This window comes from Branchiostoma floridae, chromosome 13 (genome assembly GCF_000003815.2).
Source record: "Branchiostoma floridae strain S238N-H82 chromosome 13, Bfl_VNyyK, whole genome shotgun sequence".
NCBI lineage: Eukaryota > Metazoa > Chordata > Leptocardii > Amphioxiformes > Branchiostomatidae > Branchiostoma > Branchiostoma floridae.
This window is the reverse complement of record NC_049991.1, coordinates 17,496,654-17,521,771: the sequence shown is the minus strand read 5'-3', so window position 1 is coordinate 17,521,771 and position 25,118 is coordinate 17,496,654. Positions and strand designations below refer to the sequence as shown.

At 41.0% G+C, this 25,118-nt stretch overlaps 2 protein-coding genes across 5 annotated transcripts in view; both read right to left on the bottom strand.

Moving 5' to 3' along the window:
- Nucleotides 1-368: 368 nt before the first annotated feature.
- On the bottom strand, nucleotides 369-6,534 carry LOC118428723 (lysosomal Pro-X carboxypeptidase-like). Its single transcript, XM_035838884.1, has 9 exons — nucleotides 6,379-6,534; nucleotides 5,746-5,883; nucleotides 5,130-5,231; nucleotides 4,444-4,625; nucleotides 3,864-4,021; nucleotides 2,729-2,898; nucleotides 1,959-2,102; nucleotides 1,176-1,363; nucleotides 369-608 (listed from the first exon to the last, which is right to left on the bottom strand). Exons 1-9 carry the CDS (start codon nucleotides 6,517-6,519, stop codon nucleotides 401-403), a joined length of 1,431 nt encoding a protein of 476 aa, XP_035694777.1. The 5' UTR covers nucleotides 6,520-6,534; the 3' UTR covers nucleotides 369-400.
- A 743-nt stretch (nucleotides 6,535-7,277) lies between these two features.
- Nucleotides 7,278-25,118, bottom strand: part of LOC118428722 (mitochondrial glycine transporter-like) — a 19,736-nt gene continuing 1,895 nt past the window's right edge. The window contains exons 1-8 of one of the 4 annotated variants that reach the window (XM_035838880.1): nucleotides 24,899-25,028; nucleotides 14,764-14,876; nucleotides 13,837-13,924; nucleotides 13,374-13,447; nucleotides 12,882-12,987; nucleotides 10,863-11,031; nucleotides 10,022-10,188; nucleotides 7,278-9,545 (exon numbers count right to left, since the gene is read on the bottom strand). In XM_035838880.1, the coding sequence (XP_035694773.1) occupies nucleotides 9,426-9,545; nucleotides 10,022-10,188; nucleotides 10,863-11,031; nucleotides 12,882-12,987; nucleotides 13,374-13,447; nucleotides 13,837-13,924; nucleotides 14,764-14,876; nucleotides 24,899-25,027 (966 nt within the window). In that variant the 5' untranslated portion in view covers nucleotide 25,028 and the 3' untranslated portion in view covers nucleotides 7,278-9,425. Of the gene's footprint in view, nucleotides 9,546-10,021; nucleotides 10,189-10,862; nucleotides 11,032-12,881; nucleotides 12,988-13,373; nucleotides 13,448-13,836; nucleotides 13,925-14,763; nucleotides 14,877-19,773; nucleotides 20,118-20,814; nucleotides 21,229-24,898; nucleotides 25,029-25,118 lie in introns of those variants that run through there. The other 3 variants (XM_035838879.1, XM_035838883.1, XM_035838882.1) reach the window with 3 other exon arrangements.

The window sequence follows — 25,118 nt, the reverse complement described above, 5'->3', positions numbered from 1 at the left end:
AATACCCTGCAGTTATGCCACAATGTCATGACACCACTACAGCTATGTAGTCACGCTCAGGCTTGTAGCCAGCACCCGTCCTTTGGCAGAATTTTGCCAGTCTGGGGACGGAAAAATATTTTGCCCATTCAGACGGGCACAGACAAAAATCGATATGTAAAGAATATTATAATAAAACTCTCCCTTGTGTAATTTTTCACTGAAGAAGTCGTTGAACAGCTTAGTCTACCAGCAAGATTTACACCTCAAATGCTGGAAATAGACTGTTTCAGAGGGTCTAGATTTCAGAATTTCCCAGGGGTGCATTCCTCCTGGATCCCCCTAGGAAGACGTGGCGTCTTGCACCTTGGTCACGCAATAGGATTCAAAATCGAGCGGACAGAAAATGATTTCAGGCTGGCTACAACCCTGCTGCACGATATTCCTGTATCCACTTTTCGATGATATCCGCCTCCTGTGCTCGGGCCTTTATGACAGAGGGGGGGTCAGCAGGGTTGCTGGGTCGAAGGTCGAGGTGGTGGGCGGCGTCCTCCATCACTATGGCAACCAGGGAGTCTGACAGGGACTTCAGAACACACCCAGCTGACCAGGGGTCAAGGTCACCGTTACTGCATGGGAACAGAAAATCAGGAATGAATATTTTTAGGCCACAGCAAGTCAACTTTATAGATGACATCAGCATGCTCATTAATTTTTGCCTGATCTCAGCAAAGAGCAAGGGTTTTTTCTTCTTCAGAGATGGTCAACACAACAAAAAGTAAAAAAATAAGAAATTTTCAATATTTTGTGTTGCAGCCAATATCTTTGTTGACACAACCAAGCCCACTACTAGTATGTGCTCATTGCAGAATACTGGTAATACTTAAACATATATACATTTGTTTATTTATAAAAAAAATCATGTACACATGCACAGTCACAGTCACACAATACACACACACACTGTTTCGCTCACCTGACATACATAATACTGAAAGGGGTTGCAGTTCTTAGGATGGGACATTAAGCTGTGTTCCACTTATATTCATCATTCTTGTCCAAAATACCTCAGGAAATTTCCCTGTTAAAACTTTATATTTAGTGTCTTCTCTGTCACAACCAGTGGAAGAATGCCCTTTTAGTGAGATGAACTGGATCGATATCACTTTCACAAAACACAAACAGGCAGTGAGAACCTGAAGATAATGTTGCTGGCTGCGCTGATGTTCCGACCCCAGTACTCCGTCACCGCCCAGTGCGGCCGAGGTCTGACCTTCCACCTCTCGTAGCAGGCCTCCGAGAACGCTGACAGGTCCCACGGGATGGCGGGGAACATGTCGTTCACGCCGTCCGAACATATCGGCTCAATCTGCTCCGTACAGGCCTGGTGAGGAAAACATCCATCAGTTGTGTATTGCTTACAACTTAAAGATTTAAACAATAACACAAGGTCTGATTGATTAGCGGTGGGTACCATCCTATTTCTACTGGGGAAGAAGCTCCTGTAGAAATAGTATGGTTTTTAGGGCAGCATTAGTGTAAGGAGCCCCAGTAGAAATAGAATGGTACCCAGGCTTATAATGAATTCATATAAAGATCTCTAAGGGAGAGCAATCTGAATTTGTTCAAATTGCAACAAAATACATGCAACATTAACTCTCATAATTCCATTGGATGCAATGATTCTGAGACATTGAAAAAATACAATGTAATGTAATCATCAATGTACCAATGCAACATCTGAGGTATTATAAGGTGGTCGAGACAGTCTTGGCAAAGCTCATGTGGACGAGTACAAAATAGCAATACACAGTGACAAACATACAACCATTCATACCTAATTTTATTGTCTTATTAATGATTAGACCTTGCCATATACATGTTAGACAGGTTTCAGTTGTGGCAATGGGGAGGGGTGGGCTTAACTCATCTTTTAGCAACCAGGTGTACTGTCCATAGAAATTTACCAGATTCTGTACCTGATATTGCCATGCCAGGCCCCCGTAGTATGGTTTTGAGATGTCCAGACAGGCCGTCTGTCCTGTGTAGTTGAAGTACAGCTTTGCTGCAGCTGCAACACCAGACAGCACATCCTCATTGCTTACTATCAGGTGACAAGCTTCCTAAAATTAAAAAAAAAAACTGCCAGTCAGAATCTGATGTCATGTTTTTTCTTCTGTTCCATTAAAGCATCATTTATTTTAGATATATCTCACTGTGTCAGATATGATCATACGGATGACACCCGCCCCCACAATACATGCCATAGATTTAAAAACAAGGAAAACATACTCTAATGACACAGAATGCTAATATCATTTGCAAGGTCAAAGAAAAAGATGTGAAAGAAGAAAAATAAAGAATCTATTGTTAAGTATACCATACTCTGTGTGTTCTGTCATTTGTTCAACCTTCCTCATCACTTGTAATTTGAAGACACAGTCCATTGACTTGACATTCCTAAATACCCTATTTAAAACTACAACAGATATAGGTTGCCCGCAGATAAAGGTGAACAAATAAAGAGCTGATGAGCAAAATAACTAATTGATAAAGTAGGAAAATACAACTCCACTCTTCTATGCTGACCAGACAGAAACCCGACAGTCTCCTTCAGTGACGAATCAGAAAAAAAATGTAGTGAAGGAACAATGTCCGTCAGAAATCTTCAGTGACTGGTCAGAAATCGCTAGCGTCAGTGACGGGTGTTAATTATGGCCAGAACGACACTGAAGTATCAGGAGAATACCTTGACAGGCCAGGCCGGCAGTGGTGTGAGGAAGTTTGCAGGGTACGGGTAGTCTATCAGGGCATAGATCATCCACAGGTTCACCAGCCAGTCCACCAGGGCAGGCATGTCGTCTGCAGTCAGCCGCTCACACAGACGGAACATCGACGTCAGGTTTTGGAGGCCTGCACCTTTAAGAAAACAAGGAAGTCGAACATAAAAGGTGACATCAATTGTTAAGTCGCATGATTAAGTAGGGGAAGGTTAAACTTTGATCAAGTTCTGGGGAAGACTGCAGTAAGTCACAGTAAAAACTTTCATGTGCTAAATTTTTTTGTGTCAGAATCATTCACAGATTGGTCAGACTTTTCAATCCAGAAAGTTTATCTTTTTTTAACAGAACTAATGTAAATCTTCTTTTAAAATTTTTTTTGATTACCTGTATGGCTCAAATTGGATCCTGAGTAGACAAGCTAACAATAGTTTGCAACCAGCTCTAACATGTGCATATGACTTTTGAATGAAATTTCCTGACAACCACTAAACATTCATTAACTTTAAAGCCTTTTCCCTGCAACTTTACCCAGTCACCATTAAGGAGTTGGTGCCAAAAGTTGGCAGAGACATCTAGATCTTGTAAACAGCAGACCTGTTTTATTAACTTATTTATTTAGGCATCTTCAGGGTCGTCCCTTCAGTTAGTTGTACCTGATTTCCAAGGGAGTCCTTTAATACAAAATCATAACCAATAAGGCCACACCAATTTAATTTCTTGGTTCACGGATTTTTTCATAAAAAATATGGAGCGAGAGGGCGAAATAAAAATAAAAATAAAAATTGCAAAATGGTTCGGGTAAAGGTAAGGGCTAATCCCATGCAAACATAAAGAAAAAATGTTTTCAGCTTGAAAAAAGTACAAAAACACTACTACTGTACAGTAACAGCACCTGTTTGTTGAAAATTACAAAAGTGGTGAATGGTTTCATTAATGGTGAAAATTTGCTGAGTGGTAATTTTTATTTTTATTTTTTTTCCCGAAAAATAGGAGCGAGCGAATCCGTGAACCAAGAAATTAAATTGGTGTGGCCTAAAGAATAGGAAAATCATACAAACATGGGATTGAATAAATGACAAATTTAACAATAATACACCATACCTGTCTTCCCTAAGTCATCAATGATGTCCCAAGAAGACCTGATCCGTCCCGGACAGCCTGCTGCTGACCGCTGGAAGGTCCTGGTGGCGACGTGAGAGTACGCCTCGCAGTCTGTGATCCCTGGGTACTGGAATATAGATGCAGCAGAGGCAAGGGACCTGGACAGGGGAGACGGCAAATTAAAAAATTAAACTGAACTACATGAATGCTAGAGACTTTAGCACAGGTCCCTATAAACATTTAGTTGAAAGACCCTGCCCATAAGCATGATCTAATAGTAACTTCTTTCTCAATGTAAGATGATCAGTTTCACTGAGATTGGAAGAAGAGTTGTTCCTGTCTATGTTAAACGTGCAACCAAATTTGGATCAGTTGCAGGGGTAGGAACAATGGACAAAATAAATCCTTCTTAAGTTCTGTCTTAAATGATCAAATTCCCAGATGTTTTGGCAGTGTAAGATGGTCAATATTCAGTGCTTGTTTGCCTTCCTGTCAAATCAATTTCCTCATCATCAAAATACTCCTCTCCTTCAGGAGTGGCATGGATATGCTCAAAAGGACCAAAACTGCAGTTCCCTACCCTGCCACTAGGTGGGGATACTTCATCCGTATCCAGGCGGCGAGCATGCCCCCATACGACCCTCCAAAAGCGAAGACGGGGCTGTTCGCGGCCCCGGAAGCGGTTTTCCTCAGACGGGTGATCAGGACGGCGAAGTCCGCCAGTGCTTGGGTCGACGTCAGGTAACCCAGGTGGGCGGGGTCCTGGTGAGGAGAATTTAAATGTAGATCAGTCAGTTTTCCTTGTATTCGGACTAAGGTCATAGCAAAGAGGTAACGCTAGTTCACCTTTATCTGCGGGGTAACCTATATCCGTTGCTTAAAAACGGGTATGTAGGTGAAAGATTTGATATCCAGATAAAAGATATGCAAAGTAGCAGTTTACTCAAGCAATTCCACTACATGTAGTCAGTGACATCCAGGATCTGTTGAAGAGCAGGTTTTATAATAATTATTATTATTACTCTTAACCATGAGTTGATATGTAAAGGAGGTGAAGACAAATTTTGGATAGTCCAATAGGAAACAAAAGTTACAAGACTGTAATTGTATATGTTGTCAGACCCTTGCCTCTTCCCTCATGACCTCAATGAAAAGCGCCTTGCAAGGTTCAAACAAACAAACAATTGTCATGATTTTACAATCTTATGCAAACAGATAACTGAGACAATTTCAGACTGAATCTAAATTAGATAAATGATTACATACCTTAAACGACTCCTCTCCGTAAGGCATAGACTGCCCATAGTAGCGATGCTCTGCAAAGATGACCATCGCACCAAACCTAGGTGCCATCTCCATTAACAACCCCTGGGATGGTAAAAAATATTAGTTAACAGAGCTGTTGTGCATACCGTCAAATCTAATTGTCACATTGAACTCTCAAGTATCTTTGATCTTGCTAGAGTACTGCTATGATTTCTTGCAGGAAAGTTAACATGTACTTCAGTACATCAACATAGATCATTTTATTTAAGTTGTAATCAAAATTTGCAGACAAATTAATATGATATGACCAATAATGACATGCAATCACATAAAGTGACAAGAAATGCTTCAAAAACTGTACAACTGCAACTCAGATTGATAACTTAAATCTTTATGTGCTTTAAAAATGATGAAATCTGGAAAAGATGCATGTGATAATGTTACTTAGGCCTAGTTGTGTTTCCTGTTTCCCTACCTACCCTAGAAAAACCTGCCGACCCTAGACTTTTTTGGGGTCACATAGCTTCCACTACCAAGAAAAAAATGATACACCTTACCTTCCAACCCTATTCAGGACTGACACAAGAAACACAACATTTATTTTCCTACGCCTTACTGTATTCTTGACGAAGCCTTCAATATCCCCTTCATTCCCTGTGTAGAAGAAAATTGGGCCTCCATCTTTGAAATAGGTGTCGTTGACCAGGTATCGCAGCAGGAAGGTGTCTGGGTTCGCAAAGCTAAAGTGGTCAACCTGGGTGGGATAAAACACAATATACACAATGAACTGCAAGTTTGCCTTGAAATCTACTAAGAAGCTGGAAGTGATTTGCATTCATAAAACACAAAGTATATATATATTAGCTCTATATCTACCCACTAATTTGGCACTGAAAAATTCAGAATCATCCACCATTAAACTGTACCAATGGTTTGGACTTAGTTTGAACAATAAATTTTGTACTATTGCACCTGTCCATCAGAGAGCACCTGTCCATCTGTAAGCTAGTCACACACATATACATATTACACACACGCATACACACAACACACAGGCATACACCACACACATACACACACACACACAAACACACAGACATATATACAAACACACACAGACACACAAACACACACAAACGAACAAACACACACTCAGTGTGCTGCTGCTGAGAGTAAAGAGTAAACAATGGGCCGCAGCAGGACTAAACAAAGAAAGCAAAGATTTTTATTAAAGGGGACTACAGCTCACCTGTACTTCAACATAACGCGTCTTGTATCCCGGCACATCCGTCGCACTGACGCTAACACTGCAGCTTCCCTGACTCAACACAACATATACAAACAACAACCTATTAGCTAACATGGCTAACAAGACTCTTTGGTCGTCCATAGTACGCGAAATACGACCTTGTTTCTACAACATGTCATTCCGGTATTTCAAGTTGTGAGCTGCAGTTTACCCTTGCTCTGCTAGAAGTCGCTGTTATCAGTAGAGTAACGAGGACACTTAGCGGAATTAGTGTGAACTGCAATGAAAGGCTACCTGAGAAGTGTGAGTGACGGAAGGCTACCGCCCTCAAACTTTAGTCAAAGCAAATGTTAAGAATTTGGCCTGGTCCTTTCTTAGGTTAATAACCTTCGCCAGAATGGCGGAAGTGTATGTTTTGAGAAGTGAACAAAGTAGGAGCTTGGAATTTGTTAAAATATGCTGTTCCATGTCTGGTATCAATTTATCTTGTGTTCTCTGATCTGTTATTCAATACCCGGGGTGATATCTGGGATAAAAGGATCTCAACTTTTGAAAGTATGCATCTGAAGACTGATTTCCTCCGAGACATTGTTCAATGAAATTGCAAAAGCTGGCACGATATAGTCACTTGTCCAAACTTTTTTTATTCTTATGATTAGTATAAACATTTACTTTTATGAAGGTTAGACATCAGGGTATACAATATTCAAATACATTTTATTTCTCTACAAATAGTGATGCTGAAGAATTGAAACATCCAGAAGTAAATCTCCCCTTTTTATCCAGTTGTAGAGATTGTGTAGAGATTGAATTGCATTTGAATAGTGTATACATTTGAACATGTATTGTACCTGTATAACATGATATTGCTTAGAGACAAGGCAAAACCAACAACAGGGTAGTCTTCAACATTAATGTCATTTATTTGTTTATACATGGCAGGACAATTAGATATGTACAGACCAAGACAATGGCAGCAAATCATGCTACTTCGTTAAGCATGGCTGAATTTAATTAAAAATCTTTCCTCGTCAATGCAAACATTTGTTTCTCCCGGCCATTGCTTCCGAAGGGCCATGGGAAGATTCCCATAGCTTATCTCTCAGCAGAGCACCGATTGCAACAATCTCTCCAAGGTGCCACATGAGGCAGAAGTATACACCTTTCTCACACGGCTGCCATCATAGATCAAAAACAAGGTCAGTGAGGCAAACAGACAAGACTTATTGATAAAATCAGCTCCCATTTAGTTTTTCTCCAAACCACACAATCTTTAAGTTATATGATCAAATAATAAATTGGTGGTATGCACCGAAAGATGTAGCAATTTAGAGTACTAGTAGTGTAGACTGATCCCAAATGCAAAGTAAAACATAGTAATAATGCAAATATTTGACGGGCATGTCTTATTGGTCGATATCCTAATTGTCATGCTATCATTGGTTGAACTGCTAATTATGATGGAGTCTTTTGTTTGCAACATTGACCTCATTTTAGATCTATCATGGCCACCTAGTGAGAAAGGCCTATTGGGAACTGGAGAATACGTCCGCACACATTGCTCAAGTGGGAATGCTTAAGTTTACATCATGACTTTTATTACCTATGGCAGTAACTATCCAAGTATTATGGAAGTAGCCAGCGAATAACACTTATCCAAAAAGTTCCACACATAGGGTGCCTATTGCAGTTACTGTTGTAAGTTTTGCAAAGGGATTCGACTCAAATGTAAAATGTGTGACAGGAGTACTTGTTAAGATTATGGACTTGGATTCCGTTCTTCTAAGACAAACATCTACATTCTTTAAGCACTGGCTCACCTCTCAGAAATCCACTCCATGTAAGCCGTTGCTTTGTCAAGAAATTCAATCTTTTAACACACCTTTCCACACATCCTTACTCCGAAAAATATGCTCAACCCAGGTTTCTCTCGCTAGCAAGTTATCCTTATATAGAATGCTATAAGCAGGCCATGTCAAATAATCAATTCACATACAGTCCAGACATTGCCCTGCATTTTTGGAAAGGTATACCCCAAATCTACAGTCATACTTTCAGTCGGTATACAATGTACATATTAAATAAATATGATCAAACTTGACAACAGATCTAGCCTGGCCTGAGCACATTCTTGGAGCACGTTGTACAATCATTCTGCTAAAATATGTCTCAACCGTTAGTTAGAGGGCTAGCTGCATATAACGCAACAGTCGAGTGGAACATTGGCACTTATAATGAATTACTTTGCGTACTTCGATATATATATATACACGGCTACACTCATAGAGCCTAGCAGGCCATTCTGACCAAGAAGCAATTGTTTGGACTATCTGGATCCATTTAATATCTTTGATACCTTATCACAACCCTCTCTCATTCTTTAGGATAGGACTGTGACTAACAACTAACATGGACAACAACAACCCATCATGGGATAGACATTTAAACATTTTCGTGTGACTTGGCTTACAGACTAGTTGATTTCAAACACCCGACGGAAACCTGTGCAGCCAGAAATCCAGTTTTGGCTCAGTTTGGTCGACTCCTGAGTCATCAGCTACCCCCCTCCCACAGACCAAAGGTGAACCAAACTGGCTTCATGTCTGCACTCAGGATGCCCCCCGCGTGCGTTATCTCATTGCACTGTTTGCCTGGATCTAAGGTTTTCCCGTATGGGCACATTGTAGATTTCCTTTCCTTTCCGGCAGGATCGCTCGTGAACAGGACTCCTCCTCTCCTGCACTTTGCTGCAGTACGACAGTCTGTCAAGTTTGGAAGTTTCGCGTTCACTTCTCTCCTGAACAACTCCTGGATTCTCCTTTATATCTCAGATCGCCCCTCCGTGGCTCTCATCTTCACTGTATTATGTACACAAATCCTGGTGAACACTGGACGATTTCAGAAACTGTGACGAATGAACATTCTGTGCTTTTCTGAAGACGTTGCTTTCACTAATAGGGATTTTCTAAACCAGGTTCCTTTTGGTAGCAAGTTCGGCTCCTTCGAGTAAATGGTGTGACGTTGTAAGAACTTGAACTTGAAGAGGACTACTTCAGCCCCAGCGTCTTCATGATTTGTTCGTAGACCGTCCACGCCATGGCGGCCATCAGCGTGCGGCGAACCGTTCGTGGAACGATGCCTCTGAAGAAGCCTTTCAGCCCATCGATCTGCAAGTTAAAAAAAGGCGCTGTCAGTAAGTACAAATCAACTAGAATATCGGACACACAGTACTTTACAATAGCATAAAAGTACAGTCAGAAAGTTCTCGTAGCCAAATAGATTATGTACTTCTTTTCCTCCTCCACAATGCCCATCTTAAGGTACCATTTAATCTTCAATAAACACTGTGCTGCAAGAAAGGTTGATATTGCTTCAATGTTGCAAGCGAATCTAGACCTTAAAATATAGGTATGATATCCCTACAAAACATCCTTTGCTCAACTTTGACACTTCTATGGTATACTATAACTTCCAACAATCGTGTTACAATACCTAAAGCGTTGCTGTTAAAACGATGATATATCGTACAACTTCCAACATGTTTGTTACAATACCTAACTGGGCATTGCTATTAAAACGTTAAACCTACTAATTTGAAACCTCAACTTCAACCTAATCACAGATACCATGAAATCAACCGTACCTCGTACACCGTGATGGCAGCCGACCCCATCCACTTGTGTTTGTAGGGGTGGATCTGCATCTGAGTCTTGATGACGTCGGCAGGCTGCGTGACGGCCGAGGCCATCGCCCCCGCGACGATGCCGCACGTGAAGTGGAGGACGGGAACAAAGCTGGAGTCCAGTTGATCTGTAGGGAAGAAGAAAAGATATCAGTTGGTGAGAATACATTGTTATGAGCCGATGGTAAGGCTATTGAGGAATTGTAAATAACTGGCCGCACACTGGACATTTTGAGGAGCTACATACTTTAATGTCTTGTCTCCAGGATTCTAAGCACCAGAATGAGGTCACAGGACTAGTCTACCTCTAAAATAGGGGGGTTTGGGTAGGAGTGATCACATGGTTCACAGAGGGTTCATAACATACATATTTGGTTCAAAATTACAGACATTCGACTTTGGAATGCAAGGTAGAACGTACTGCAAATGGGAAAATGTTCGTGCTGGTTTGAAGTTTTCTCGAAACTATTCCACCGAACCACTGGGAAAATGGTACTTCTGTATTCTGACCAATATCTAGTACCACCATTGTTGTCACCACAAGATTTTTCTTTTCCTTTGTCATTAATTGTCTAAATTGTCTGCAACACTTACAGTAATGTTGAGATTCTGGATTGTCACATCTTTAAGAATATAATATGCTACTTCTGTATTCTGCCCGATTTCTAGTAGCCCCATTGTTTTCTCCACAAGATTTTTCTTTTCTTCCGTCCTTGATTGTAAAAATTGTCTGCAACAGTAAAAGTAATACTGAGATTCTGGATTGTCACATCTTTATAAGAACATTACATATCGTCCTCACCACTGGGTATGCGTTTCTTGAGCTCTGAGTAGCACATGAAGTAAATCCCTGAGAACGGCACGTCCCTCAGCAGTGTGGCGCTCAGCCCGCTGTACAGTCCCTTCCTCCCCTCGTGGCGGTACAGTTCCTTCAGAGCGGCCGCAACACCGCGGTACTGGAACATCCCACACTGGGGAAAATACATGGGAAATTGAGTCATCATCATTATAGATGTCATGAAGCCTCTAGCCACTGAAGGGGTTATATCAGGGCTCGAAATGCCACCTGCATATGCAGGTTAGTGCAGGTAAAATTGGAGCTGTGCAGGTATTTCTGGTGGCTACCTCAGGGCTTTAGCCAGCTCGAATTTTTTTTCCGTCAGCCAATTACAATCGTCGCGAAAACCGCGAAAATTAATTAGAAGGGCTGAACTGAGACCTTGAAAACGGGTTTTAATGAGATTGTTGTATGTGAAAGGGCGCCGACACACATTGTCAACAATCATAACAATAGCAAAACAAAGTGTGTGGCTTTTACGGCCGTGGACGGCGTCCCCAAGCCGCCTGTAGCTTCCACCAAGGATTTTTGTCCGTCAAGGTTGACGGATTGGTTTTAAAATTTTTCCGTCAGACGCAGCAAATTTCCGTCAATTGACGGAAAAACGGACGCTGGCTAGACCCCTGGGCTACCTGCACCTAACCTGCACTGGTCCATGTACTGGGTTTTATACATGAATGTCCTTTGATGTACGTGTGTATGGATTGTTATTAGCTGCATTGACTTTTACCACCTATTAAGTATAAAAGAAAAAATAGCAATGGTTCCTGAAAAATTCTAGTATGATCTATACTTCCTAAATTCAGAGTGTTGCAGGTAAAGTTTGTTTGGTGCAGGTAATTTGCAATGTTACCTGCACCAGTGCAGGTATGCAGAAAAAAGTATTTCAAGCCCTGTTCAGTCATCATCATTATACACATCATGAAGCCTCTAGCTACTGAAGAGGTTATATGCAATGAAACCAGTTTGGCAGGCTAAATAAAGGTTCAGAAACTTGAACTCCATATGTCTTACTGAGGGATGACTGTGGTGTGAGCCGAGGAATGAATCAACTCTACCATATACGGGAACGGGTTTTCTGCGCGTGCGCGTGAAAAATTTGCGCGTGAAAAAATAAAGTTCCTGAAATATGTCAGAAAATGTGCAGCAAGGCATTCTAAGGCAGAAAAATTTGATCCTATGATATAATTTCCCATATGTAACCAGAATTTTGGGTTTGAAGAAATCCTGATTTTTAGATCCCTTGGGAATAGGTTAATTTGCATATTTTGAACAATCCAAAATCCCATTAAATTCACAGTAATACATGGAAAAATTAATTGTATGAGGTTTTGTATTGTAAAATGTTACAATTTGAGGTTTTTCTCCATTCTAGAAGCTTCATTTCATCTTTTTTGAAGCAAATTGTTTCACGCGCAGATTTCAAACTTTTTTGCGCGTGAAAACTTAACATTTGAAAATCACTTGAAAATCAATCAGATCGAGATTTTGTACCCTAGAATGCAACAATACAATACTTAATTCCATTCTGTGCCATCTTGTTTTAGCTTTTTAAGTTTAAAACTGCAAAAACTTTTTGAATCCCTTGGGAATCAGCTAATTTGCATATTGTCACGCGCAGATTTTTCACGCGCAAGTTTTCACGCGCACATTTTTCACGCGCACAAAACCCCAACCCCCATATACTAAGTACATCATAATAAACGTGAGGAAAACAGAATAGCTTAGAGAAATGCTACAGTGAAGCTTGCGAAATGTTCTTCACGTAAGGGCAAACTAGTTATGATGTTTGCCCTGACTCCTGAACTGAACAATTTTTTTTTTACAATTCACATTTTGTGATATTGCCTGTAATATTAACTGTACCAACAATATCCTAAGCGATCTTTTCTATTTTTTGTTAGGTGCCTGCAGAGGTTTAAGAGATTAATCTTATAAGAGAAATGGAAAATTGTTGGCAGCAAAAGACAGGACATAACTCACCTCGTATCTAACTTTCACTACAGTGACGGGTAACATCGAGACACCGACAATCGAGCGCGCTGTGGCGCCCAGAAGCAGAGACTGGGCCGCAGTAGGGTCGGTCTCGCTGTAACGGACAAACAAAAGAGAAGATGAGGACTATTCCCAGAACTGCTACAGTCTTGGCCAAGTGAGTTCAAGGACTAATAACTAAGATTCGTCAATGATGTGATGCTAAGAGACCATTAAGGCAAACTCAACACAATAAGGTCTAAAAACAGTAAAAGGTATGGGGAGGAAATTTTCTGACATGATTCAAGAAGGCTATGGGATAAGTTAGTAGGAAGAGTAATATGCCAGGCTAGGAACCAAACAACTCTTTGTAACCATGTTGAATGATAAAATCTTTAAAAAATGTTTGCTGCAATGTATTAAGTCTTCTGTCTATTTTATCCATGTGTTCTGCACTTATTACTCCCCAGTGTGCCTATGGGTACAAGAGGACGTGCTTACCTAAAGAAGAATGCCTTGAGTTCGTGCAGGGTGCAGAAGTACATCCCCACTCCTGGCACACAGCGCCAGATAGACTGTGGAAAACAACACAACAACAGTCAAAGCTTGAGCATCAAAATAAGCGACATATGGCTAGAAAGAAATTCACAGCTACATGATTCTGCACAATACTTTTCAATCAGTCTAGTGATGATTGCAGAGCTGAGCTAGAAGTGTTACAATATTGTGTACTTATATTCCTTGAGAATAAATCCACACAAGTTCTGCAGTACATTTATTTTCTAAAGGCCACAACTTTAATTCAAGCTACACCCATGAGGGTTATACATCTAGGTAAAGGAACGGGATAGATTCTTTGAATCACACATACATCATTTTGCGTTACATGTATGTCAAGTTCGTCAAGGATTGGCAAACTGTTAATAGAACACAAGTAGGAATCTGACAATGTGTGCATCCTTACCGGGGTGACCCCCTTCCATAGGCCAGCCACTTTCTCATTGCGGATGACAGTGACCAGGGTCTTAAGCATGCCAGCATGGCTCTTGGACCTGCGGACAATCGAAAACACACATTAGTTACCTGGACCAGACTCTTCTGTTCATATGCATTTTGCAATTTGGACTCAATATTTCGTCCATACACATGATTGGACTAAGCAAACTTTTAAAACATTCTCCCCGATGAAGTATAGACTAACTGCCATCCTGGTTAGTTTACTGGGGCTACCATACTCCCCCAGTATGTATATTGTATTAGGATGACATTGAGGCTGATAGAAGTTAGTTTCTACCAGACTTCACATTTTGCTGGACATAGTAGATATAGATGATACACCAGAGTTGGATGGCAAAAAAAAACTACTGTTTGTGATGTAGAAACTAAATTTTGGCTGGCCAACTCCTCTGGCGTGCTATCCGTCTATGTATTTTGCCAATTTCTACTAACTCCAGTGATATGCGGAGCCTGAGAGAGGCTAGGTTGAAGTTTCGGTGCCAAATCTGTACTGGTTTAAGGGAAAGTCAACAGGGAGAAAGTTTTAAAAACTCCCTGAAAATCAGAAACATCACAACATCAAGCAGACCAATGTGGAGCAAATATTTGGAATATCTTAACAGTATATATATATATCACATGAACAATATCACATCACAGTAAGACTGTGTCAGTTTGTGAACGTATGTTACGTACCATTATCGATACTGGATCATAGCCACAGGCGCCCCAACTAACGTAACATCATCACACCAGCGTGCATCTTAGTACCACTACCATCACCATCAGTGTCGCAGTACCCAGGCTTGACCAACCGATCGACCGTGTTTGAGGGCTGTACACCCCCATATCGTGCCTGGGTGGTACACCCCGAAATCGACCTGTAGTGCCTTACCCGATGGCCAGGGGGCTCTGCAGCCGTGTCTTTACCAAGTCCAGCGGTTGGAAGAGAATTGTGGAGCATGTTCCGCTGAACGATCCTGCCAGAAATGACTTAATCATTGGAGCCTGGAGAGAAAACGGGGAAAAAATGGAGGACGGTCAGAGAAATGCTGAAACTCTGTTTTTATTATGACTATTACTTTTTTATTAGGATTTCATCCAGCTGTTGAAATCCCCTAGAATTACAAAAACTTTGACTACATCCCTCTCTAGAACATCAAAGATGCAGTCATTCTTTCTTTTGTCATTTGTGCACACTATTTCCGGCCCACATTAATTTTTGACGCCACGAATTTGTTACCAATGTATTACTCCTGTACTACAGAAAAGCAAGTCCACACAAAAATACACAAAATCTAGAGCACACAAAGGAAAATGCTTATGGAACAGGACCAGACCCATAACTCCACCTGTTTTTGTCTGTCTTGAATAACTATGCCCAGCAGGACTTTACAAAAAAGGTAATCATATTCATCGATATGTAACTGACCTACATACTATAGCGAGGTTGTCAAATAACACTTAAGTAAGCAAAGTTGTTGTGCTTTTTGTTAGTCTATGTACCTATTCTGGCTAGTTCTATAGAAAATCCTTGTGGCTACACTTGAATGTGGGACAAGTAACACAGTATGTTCATGACATCTGTAATATCTTAAGTAGGTTGAAAAAATGTTGTGAAATTGTTTCCCTTCCTCTACAGCTTATCGCTGGTTTTCAGATACTTATTTACCATGTCTATCCCTCCCGTGATGGAACAACAGACAAACTGGAGAGTGAGTGTGAGCCTGAAAGTAGGGAGAGGAAGGAAGCCACGGAACAAAGCCGGTATATGTGCGGTGCTTTTAGCGTATCTGAACTTTGTTTGCTCTGCACCAGAAAAACAGACACATTTGCACGTTATCGCATCTACCGCATCAGTTTGATCTAGGTTATGTCTGGCCAACACGTTTCTAGCCATGTGAAGTCTGAAAAACTCTGTGGGACACCACACCAACAATGTTTGGTCAAGGTCGGTGTAAGCGCTGGGCCATGTGGCCAGAAAAAGAGTGGTCCACTCAGCAATTCACGGCAGACTTTGCTGTACAACAACAGCATACTGATCAATGGCACACGTGTTTGGACATGGGACCAGACAAAAAAACACATGCTATACTGTGGAACTAATTTCTGCACCCTGTCAAAAATGTGCATAACAAAGTCAATAGCATCTTATGAACAACAATTTCAAGTGGCATTCTTATACAGTCAAACCTGTCTATAGCGGTCACTCAAGGGACTGGTCAAAATTGGCCACTATAGAGAGGTGGCCACTATAGAGAATATGCTAATTAATTGACCACAAGCAATAAGTTACACATTGTTTTAGTACCCACTGATTTATATTAACATAATACAGTACTGCACATGTACTGCAATGATCTTTACACTATATGTATTAAGAAAACAAAAGCTATAAAAAAAATTTAAATGTTCTACAGTTAATATTGTCTGAAGAGACCGGTATCGTCATATTTCTTTGATCTTTCGTCTTGTATCCTTTGATACTTCGCCGTCCGTGTGTTCCCGCTCGCGTTCACACGTTAGATTCGCCCATTATGCTAATGTGGTACTCACAAGAAAAGTCTCGTCATTTTAGACTTATCTCTTAATAAATGTAAGAATAAAATGCTCCATAGTCTGAAGTTCATATCATTTTGTCTTTGTAACAATTTATTTAGAAAGTTTTTGTGATGTAAATTAACCTAAGCGATAGTGTATTAGAACGTAACTTTAACACAATTTACGTCCGTAATATTGGTGTCGTCTATTAACCTTATATGACCTCGTTTGTCAGTTAACGAAGTTTTGTTTTGAAAATAAATCACAGATGTTTTAAATCCGGCGTAGGGTGACGATACGGCCGCTGCATATGGCCGAACGCGTGCCGAAACATAGACCAGCGGTCCGCGTGGCCGTAATCGGCAGTGTTTTTGTACCTGTGGGACCGGAAATCGTCTGGCCGTGGCCGCGTTGGACAGGTGGCCGTTAAGCCTATCTCTTAATCATTACGAATCCAAGGGACCGACAAAAAGTGGCCACTATGGGCAGGTGGCCGCTATGCAAAGGTGGCCGCTAATACAGGTTTGACTGTATGCTCAATTCTTTTTACTTCTATATATTTTCTGCATTCCGTGAAGCATATAAATGGAAAGACCGACAACAGAATCGCCTTGACCCAGACATGATTGAACTTTGTAACCCTACAGTGACCTGGACTTTGAATCACATGTACCTACACGCTTGTTTTTCTTTATTCAGGATGGGGGCGGGGCTCTTACAGAGTCATGGCCTCATAGATCAAGATCCAAACATTACCCATTACTTGCTAGGTTGTCACAACAAATCGTAAATTCCCATCTTTAGAGCAGGGACTGTTTTGCTTAGTAGAGCATAAATGACAACAGTTCCCGGTCAATGACCTGCACAATACTCGAGTTACCTTCACAAAGACAATGAGCTGTCTGCAAACAAAGCCTGCCACCTGTCGGTAAACAACACTCTCACCTGGACTATTGTTGGTAAATGAGCCAATGCAAGGTGGCATAAGGTAGCTGCCTTCACTATTGAATCTTTAATTAGCTTTGTCTGTGTGTCTTGCAAATTGACTCCCTACAAAAAACTGACCATCACCACAACATTACGAGTTTGTTTTGCAAATTGTGCTTTTCCTGAAGAGTGGGTTCCGCCCACCAAAGGTAAACACTTCGGCTCGAGCATTTGCAAATGAGCACTAAATTTTCCTACTGTAGCAACCATATCAACTGCAGGTCCCTTTTAATATTATTCATTTTAGAAACATTGTTACTTGAAGCCCATCCAATCATTGCGACTAAGAATTGTTTTTTCTTTGGTTTGGTCATGCAACTATCTGTGCACCATAGTTTAGACACTCCCCAGCAATGTAGATGCATACTAAAAACTGCTGGCAAGTCAGCCAGCAAAACTGGGCTTGGGCCAATTGTGGTGGGGTCAAGCACAAAATGTTTTACACCCTTGTGAACTATTTTGACAACAAAGACCCTCAAATTCAGAAACTCAAGCTCTCTTTATGAATAACATTTCTTTATACAGTTAAAATGACACAGGAATGTTTTCATTATTTTGTTCTGTTTTGCAACTGTTAAAAGCTTCTCTGAATCATATGTACACAGAGACGTGACCACAAACTTGTCTGACAGTAACTTTAGCCTGGGGAAGGGTGGAGTTACCACAGGATAAAGCAACACAGATTCTTTGTACTTCAAAAACTGTTCAAACCTCAAGTGTTATTCCTTGTTAAAGTTCAGTGAATCATAACATTACTTTGGATGAAGAGCTTTTACCTACATTCTACACCATCTTGGCATTTTACAGTGTTGTTGCTGTTTTTGTAGACCTGCTGACTAGTCAGTTATAGATTTTACTTCTGGCCCAAATCCAAGTTGAGCAGTAACCACAGGACAACCACAAGCAGACCGCTTGTCTGTCTTCATAAACCCTGGTATGGCCACAGAAATCTGTCTCTGATCTTTGGAATTGGGAGTGTGCTTGACTGAAGACAAACAAGTTTTTGAAAGACAGCCAAAATCTCTATTCAGCCAGTTGATTGAAGTCGGCTTGATCCATGGGTGGGGCCTTACGGGATGGGTTGAGCAGAAATTGTTTGCAAGGAGCTGCCAAATTACTCTAGTCATGTAACTCATCTGGCTACATCGCCTTGTCACGAATGTTTGTCTTGTAGTTTTGAGTGCAGCACTTTCTTAGAAACCAAGTTAACAGAGCAACTACTCTGAACTGCTGTACATGTAATTCCTCAAATGATTTTGCTGGACTGCTAGTACCATACAAAGCCAGCTTTAAATGAATGCCACTTGTACAGTGCAACTTGGCTACATTGACTGAGACATCCATGTGTGTTAGACCACGTTTCTTATTGCAATACCTACTTGCTGTTATCTGAGTTAGATATCAAATCACATTAAGGAGATGCAAACAGGATGTCCTTATTAGCAAATGTCTGGATACTTTTTGGCAAGACACCCTTACTTGATATGACAGACAAGCATTTACTAGAGGAGGTCCAAACTCATTGTAATTCTTAAGGCATTCTGAAGCTCATGAAACATGAAGCATGTTCACTACTGAGTGACCTTTCTGCCATTCTGGGGATTCAATCCGAACTCTGGAACAATCCTTGGCAATCAAGTGGAATACCATAATGATAAATGCTTCCTTGGGGAACAGTTGTGATCATAGAGTTTCAGGCTGAGCCATAAGTGCCTTTTAACATTCCGGAGGGCTAGAATATTTGCCATGGCATTGCTATCTGAATGACAAAACCTTTCAGAGTTGCAAGAGAGACTGATAATAAGGCTAGCTATTGGTAGGTTCTAGAACGAAAGCTTTCAGGAATAACATCCCCCACACAGCCAATCTGGAAATGGTATATACCATCAAAGACTCAGAACACAGCAAGACATCAGAATTTGTTATTCAGTCCGCTTAAGCTTTAACAGATTTAAATCTATACCTCTAGGTTTGTCTTTTGCTTCGTGATTAATTGGACCAGACAAGTAAAGAGGCATTTTATAAAATGAATTATAAGTATCAGCGAGAACAGATGCCAAAATTCTCAGGCTACTTTTAGATGTTATTCTCCTCTTTCGTTACCACAACGTCTCCCTAAAGCTTCTCAATTTCCCAAATCCAAATCTGGGAATGTTATTTGTGACAACATTAAACATAGCTGTTGTGAGATATGACCGGGTGTTCAAATCGATCGATCACCTTTGACCTAACAAACATGAGAAAACATTTTTCTCACAAGACTAGGTGGCCATTAGTTTTGCAGAGACCCGTTTCCTTTTAAATTTAAGATAAAATACATGATGCAAATTTAAAGGCATCAAGCATTTGCATAAGAAAGGGTTGCGATTATACTCACATAATCAACCGCCTTGGCCTGGCCCATTGAAATCCATGCAGACTACATCTTGGTCCAAGGTCTAACCTATCTAAGACTACAGCACTACTTAAGGAATTTCAATGAGTTGTCTAATGCATTCGTCTGCTGTATAAGTGATCTTGCTTTCCAATAAAACCCCTGAAATCTTGTAAATTTGTAATAATCGTAGACCAAAGAAAAAGTGCCAAATAAGCAAGACCCTGACTACCAGGTACCTATGCGCTGAAGGTGTTTACGTGATTGTGGTATTTTTCTTGTAGCGTCAGCACCTAAATTCTGCTCAGGTGACTCAAGGTACCATTGTTGACAAGGGGCGTACCAAATGTTGCAGAGGGATGTTTTTCTTTTAGTGACCATCCTTTTCAATTATTGCATCATATTTTGATTTCCATAACCATTTGATATGGCCTTCGTAACATGCCTAGGAGAGTTTTATTTAACTAGATACCAAGAATTGTGGATGTTTATGGAGAAATTCGTCTACATCTACATTTCTCAAATGCTGCACACCCCCGCGTGACCCAACGTGTCCTGTGGCCCACACCCCAAACCAGTCTGAACCAGTCTTCGCCAACGTCCTGTCGCTTTGCGGAATTTGAAATTTCGACAAAAACAACCCATAAACTCCACCCCAAATAGTCCAAGTGGTTTCTTAGTAAGGCCTGACAAATAGGGAAAATTGTTTTTGGGGCCCGGTGGCTGGAAATGGTAAAACGCGTTCCGTATTAAAGCGTCACTATATCAACTAAGCCCTAATAGATTATTTTGGAACCGTTCCAAGTCCTAGCGCACGATGTAAACATTGCGTAATGTGGCAATATCCTGTCCATTTATTTACGATAAAAACTTGTTATAATTCCTACACAACAAAAAATAGTAAATTGTTACTTAGCCTACTACTAAACATTGTCTATGGCGATTTATGATCAGACTTAGACTGCACTTGCCGTTGCGAAATCACACAAAAATTGCGCAACACCAACTACATAAATTATTTAAACGACACGTCAAAATACTCACAGCAATAATGGAATCCATGGTGGCTCGAACGCGCTCCGACGACGGGAATTTTTCTTTGAGCACTAGTGCTCCTGGAATAGCTGCCGATAGACTTCTAATTTTATACTTAGCTAGACTACTGCCTGAAACTTCTCCGTACCAGCTGAGGTCGTGCAACACTTCTAAACCTAGTCGCCCTCCCCCTCCGGTAGTGTGGCTGGTACGGAGAAGCCTAGACAAGCTCCGTGTCCGAATAGTCGGAGTAGTAGATCGCATCCACCCGGCACAGCAATGTCATCTTAACTCTAAAATTGGTGGCCAGAAATGACATTTGAAACAGAGATTTGGAAAGAAGCCTGACAGAGTCCTACTCTCGGTAGCGACCAAGCGTTTGTGAAGCCCATGGTTGGGAATCACCCTGCTTTCTGGGGATTCAGGCGGAAGGATCTCACGGGCCAAAACTATATATCACTCCGCTGTAAATTTTAAAAAGAGAATAAGGGGTTGTTATTAATCTGATAATTATACACGGAGGTAATATTTACTTCTAGACTTATTTTGTAAAATTTGAAGCTAAATTTGTCTTATTTGATGCATATTCAGGTCACATAGGAACTATGTTTTTTGACCGCGTCACTTCGCTGCAGTGTCTGATTGTCACGCACCGGACGCGTGCTCCGGGCATGGACCCGATCGATGATGACGCAAGGCATCACAGATCCTCACCTGTGATTGGTCAGGATTGTTTGGCGGGAAAGACAAACTAGACACCGGTGCGTGATCACAAGATCGGCTGATTATTAACTTCACGTGATTATGGCACGTGAATACTTCCAGCACGTGAATTTGTTTTTACAGGATGTCTGTGCCAAACGGGCTCTCTGGGTCACTGGGACTAAAAGTCACTCTTTCATGAGGTTAGGGCTCATAAAGTATGAAAGACTGAGGAGGACTCAATGAACCTAGCAAGCAAAAGGATAGCTCATCATAAACTCAATTTTCCGAATTGATATTTTTCTGTACTGTACAGTAGTAATAACATTGTCGACTTAAAGCCATTTATTCTTTTCTACTTTTCCACATTACACATTCAGCGAGCAATATCATCACCAAACACTGGAAATTCATATGTTCGAAATTAGCCAGACCAGAAGCTACTGGAGTTCCTACCTGTGCCTGAAGAACTCTACTCTAACTCTACGAAGCATTAGATACCTTAACGCTAGATAACGTTATACCCACGAGTACGTTACACGTTGATTTGTCGTTAGTGTTATCTTTCTACACTGGCACATCACATCGTTGGTAACGTTAAACTTTCACCAAATTATTCAGTAATTCGGAACTACAGTAGTACAGGCGTCTATCCGTGTGCTACTAGGAGTTAGCCGGTGAAAGCTCACCGGTTGCGACAGATGATGCAGCTATTTTAGCATTTGATCCAACGAAATAAAGCTATGCTTTGTTTACGAACATTTTTGAACCGAGTACACCCGAACAAGGACGTTACAACGTCCTTGACCCGAACAACGACGAACTTTATTTACTTTATAAGTGTACTTAGATCATAAAACTGCTGATGCAAATTCCTCCCCCTTCCTTTAACAAAGAAACTCATTGAAAAGAAACAGGGCATCGGACACCTTGGTCAGTTTGCAGGCTTGCAGCTGTACGAAATATGCATGATGTAATACTTTGTTTGACTCACCCCCAACTTCAAACAGTCAAAAGACTGAGTTATCGGATATTAGGACCCTGGCTGCTCATGTAGTCTCGGTGTTTTATGCGGATACCACAGTGACTACTTCCGTGGCATCAAATACGTTCGTTTAGTAGTGAACCTTTTCTGTACTATTCATATTCTACTAGGACATCACTGCCAAGACAGTCCGGCTGAGAGACTAACTTTGAATTGAGCCGAACCTTACATCTGCTTGAATATTTGGTTGACCTATGGTGTTGCGTCATCCCGAGTTCATCCTGAGAGAAGCGTGAACCGACCCTGGCAGATATCAAGTTTCCCTTTTCCTCCCTCTCTTTTCAACGGACGAATATTGCAATATTCTAACCAAGGAACCTTGTTACATAAACGATATGCAAATGTAACACTAACAAAATTAATACCGACGTATTCCGCAATCAACGAGCACGAGCACAACAGGTAGTCGAAATATGTTGCCCTGGGGTTCTAAAGGTATTTTTACTATCACACAACCGTCTAACGTTTCTAACTGTTCCAACAATGCCAATGGCATCTTACACAACACCTGGTTGCTGCAAGATCTGGCAAAGGAGATATTCTAAGCACACATCATGGCACAGTAAATAAAGTCTCCCAAAATGTCGGGAATTTCATCCTCCACTGTATACAGAAAAGAAATCAAACCCAATCGTATTCATTTTAGATTAGAAGTATCACTCGCAATAAAGATTATTTATAAAGATTAATTTGCGGCATGTTTGTTCGTTCCTTTTAAACGCTCAAAGTACGAAATAATGATACAAATGTGCTAGTATGGTGAGGTAAACATCAATATAGTGCCGATTGTCTTATCCAAAATATTTCCATGCAATTTTAATGATCTAAATTGCATTGCAATTGGGTGCTTTTAACCTACCAACGCCCTACCCAAACAAGAAGAACAGGACATACCTCCTCAGAAATATATTACTCGAGTCTTCAATAATAGCAGACGCGTACGCCTAAACTGACACTATAGATCTAGAAGAACCATACAAAGAGGCACAACTATTCAACTATTTCTAACTAGAGGTATACGTATGTCGGTTGAGATGGAGTCGTAGTCTTGGACTGGACCTATCCTCTTTGACAGTCTCGTCCTGTGTCTCTCTCTCCCCGAACCTTTGTCAGCGCGTGCAATATACATTGTAATCCCATTCTAACCTCCTTGATATAACCAGTCCACGAGCGAGTTCGGTCTTTGTCGAGACTGACAAGACGTGATCCAAGCTGAAACCAGTTCAGACTAGTTTGAGTTTGACTCCCGAACTTTCCAACTGTTTCTTGTCGAAAGCAGAGGTAAGCTAGCGTGTGAACAGTAGGTCATACTCGGGACTTTTGGCTTAGGATTAAATGACCACGAAATAAGTCATTACATTGCACTTTGAATAAAGTTTTGTAATTTTACTAATTCAAAGATGGATAACTTTATAACTCAACGCCAACAATTTATAGCAGCGAAACCATAACTATCACAGAACAGTCATTGATTGATGAAAAAATTTGTTGTAACCATAACTATCACAGGTTTCATTTCAGGAACTCAGAAATCAACCTGAATACTAACGTCAATACTTCTTGGTCCGTTTTAATAGTACACATCAGCCGTAGCAACACGAGTGACCGATATGAACATGTGCAACAAATAGTGCCTGGTCACGCCACGCTCTATATTAGATCAAATCATGTTGATGTTATGAGTATGGTATGGGAAAGCCCAAGTAGCTCAGCTATGCGACACACCCCCAAATATCATACCATAACAAGACGGAGACCCCCCCCCCCCCCGAGTCCGTTACAACACGATCGCGTGACCTCATATTCAACAGGACGAGACATGAACTTGCAATTGGGTGACCGAAATATGCCCCAAAATATCACATGTCGACTAAAATAGTTCAGCATCCAAAGGTCTATAGTAGACAAAGGCGGTTCAAACCAGACAAGTAATAAATACCTAGTCTTTATAATACTCTGGACTGGTAGTAGAAATGTAAAGTAAATTTCAAAATCAGAAAAAAAATTCCTCTGTTTTGAATTAAATAACAAACTTAAGGTGTTCATCCTGGAATGCCTTCTGCATTAAGTTGCAGTTTTCATAAATCAACTCTCCCAGCACTAGCATTATATGGACATGCAGAGTTTCCAAGGTTTTGCAAGGTTTACAGATTCTTAAACATGACAAAAGCATGCGGTTCGATACCGGCTATAACAGTTATAGATACAGATACAGAAGCAGTTATAGGGAGTCCCAACGGCTCCCATATGAACCGTTAGCAGGGTTGGGGGTTAGGGCGGGTGGGTGGGCGGTTGTTTCATCGTGCGTACCAGTACGGGCCACTTCTGGACATGCCTGATTCCTACCTTGTTTGACGTTCGAATACGTGTACTGTAGTCTTCAAGTCTTCTGTATCCCATAGACTGAATCCCAAACCGTATGGCAACCCCAACATGGTCTGGGGAACGGATCACCCCAACCCTACAGACCTCCATCTTGACCAGCCTACTACAAGCTCGATCGTTGGAAAATTACTCAAAACTTTCCATCACGAGATGACCATGCCTGCGGCTGTAAACTAAGTAC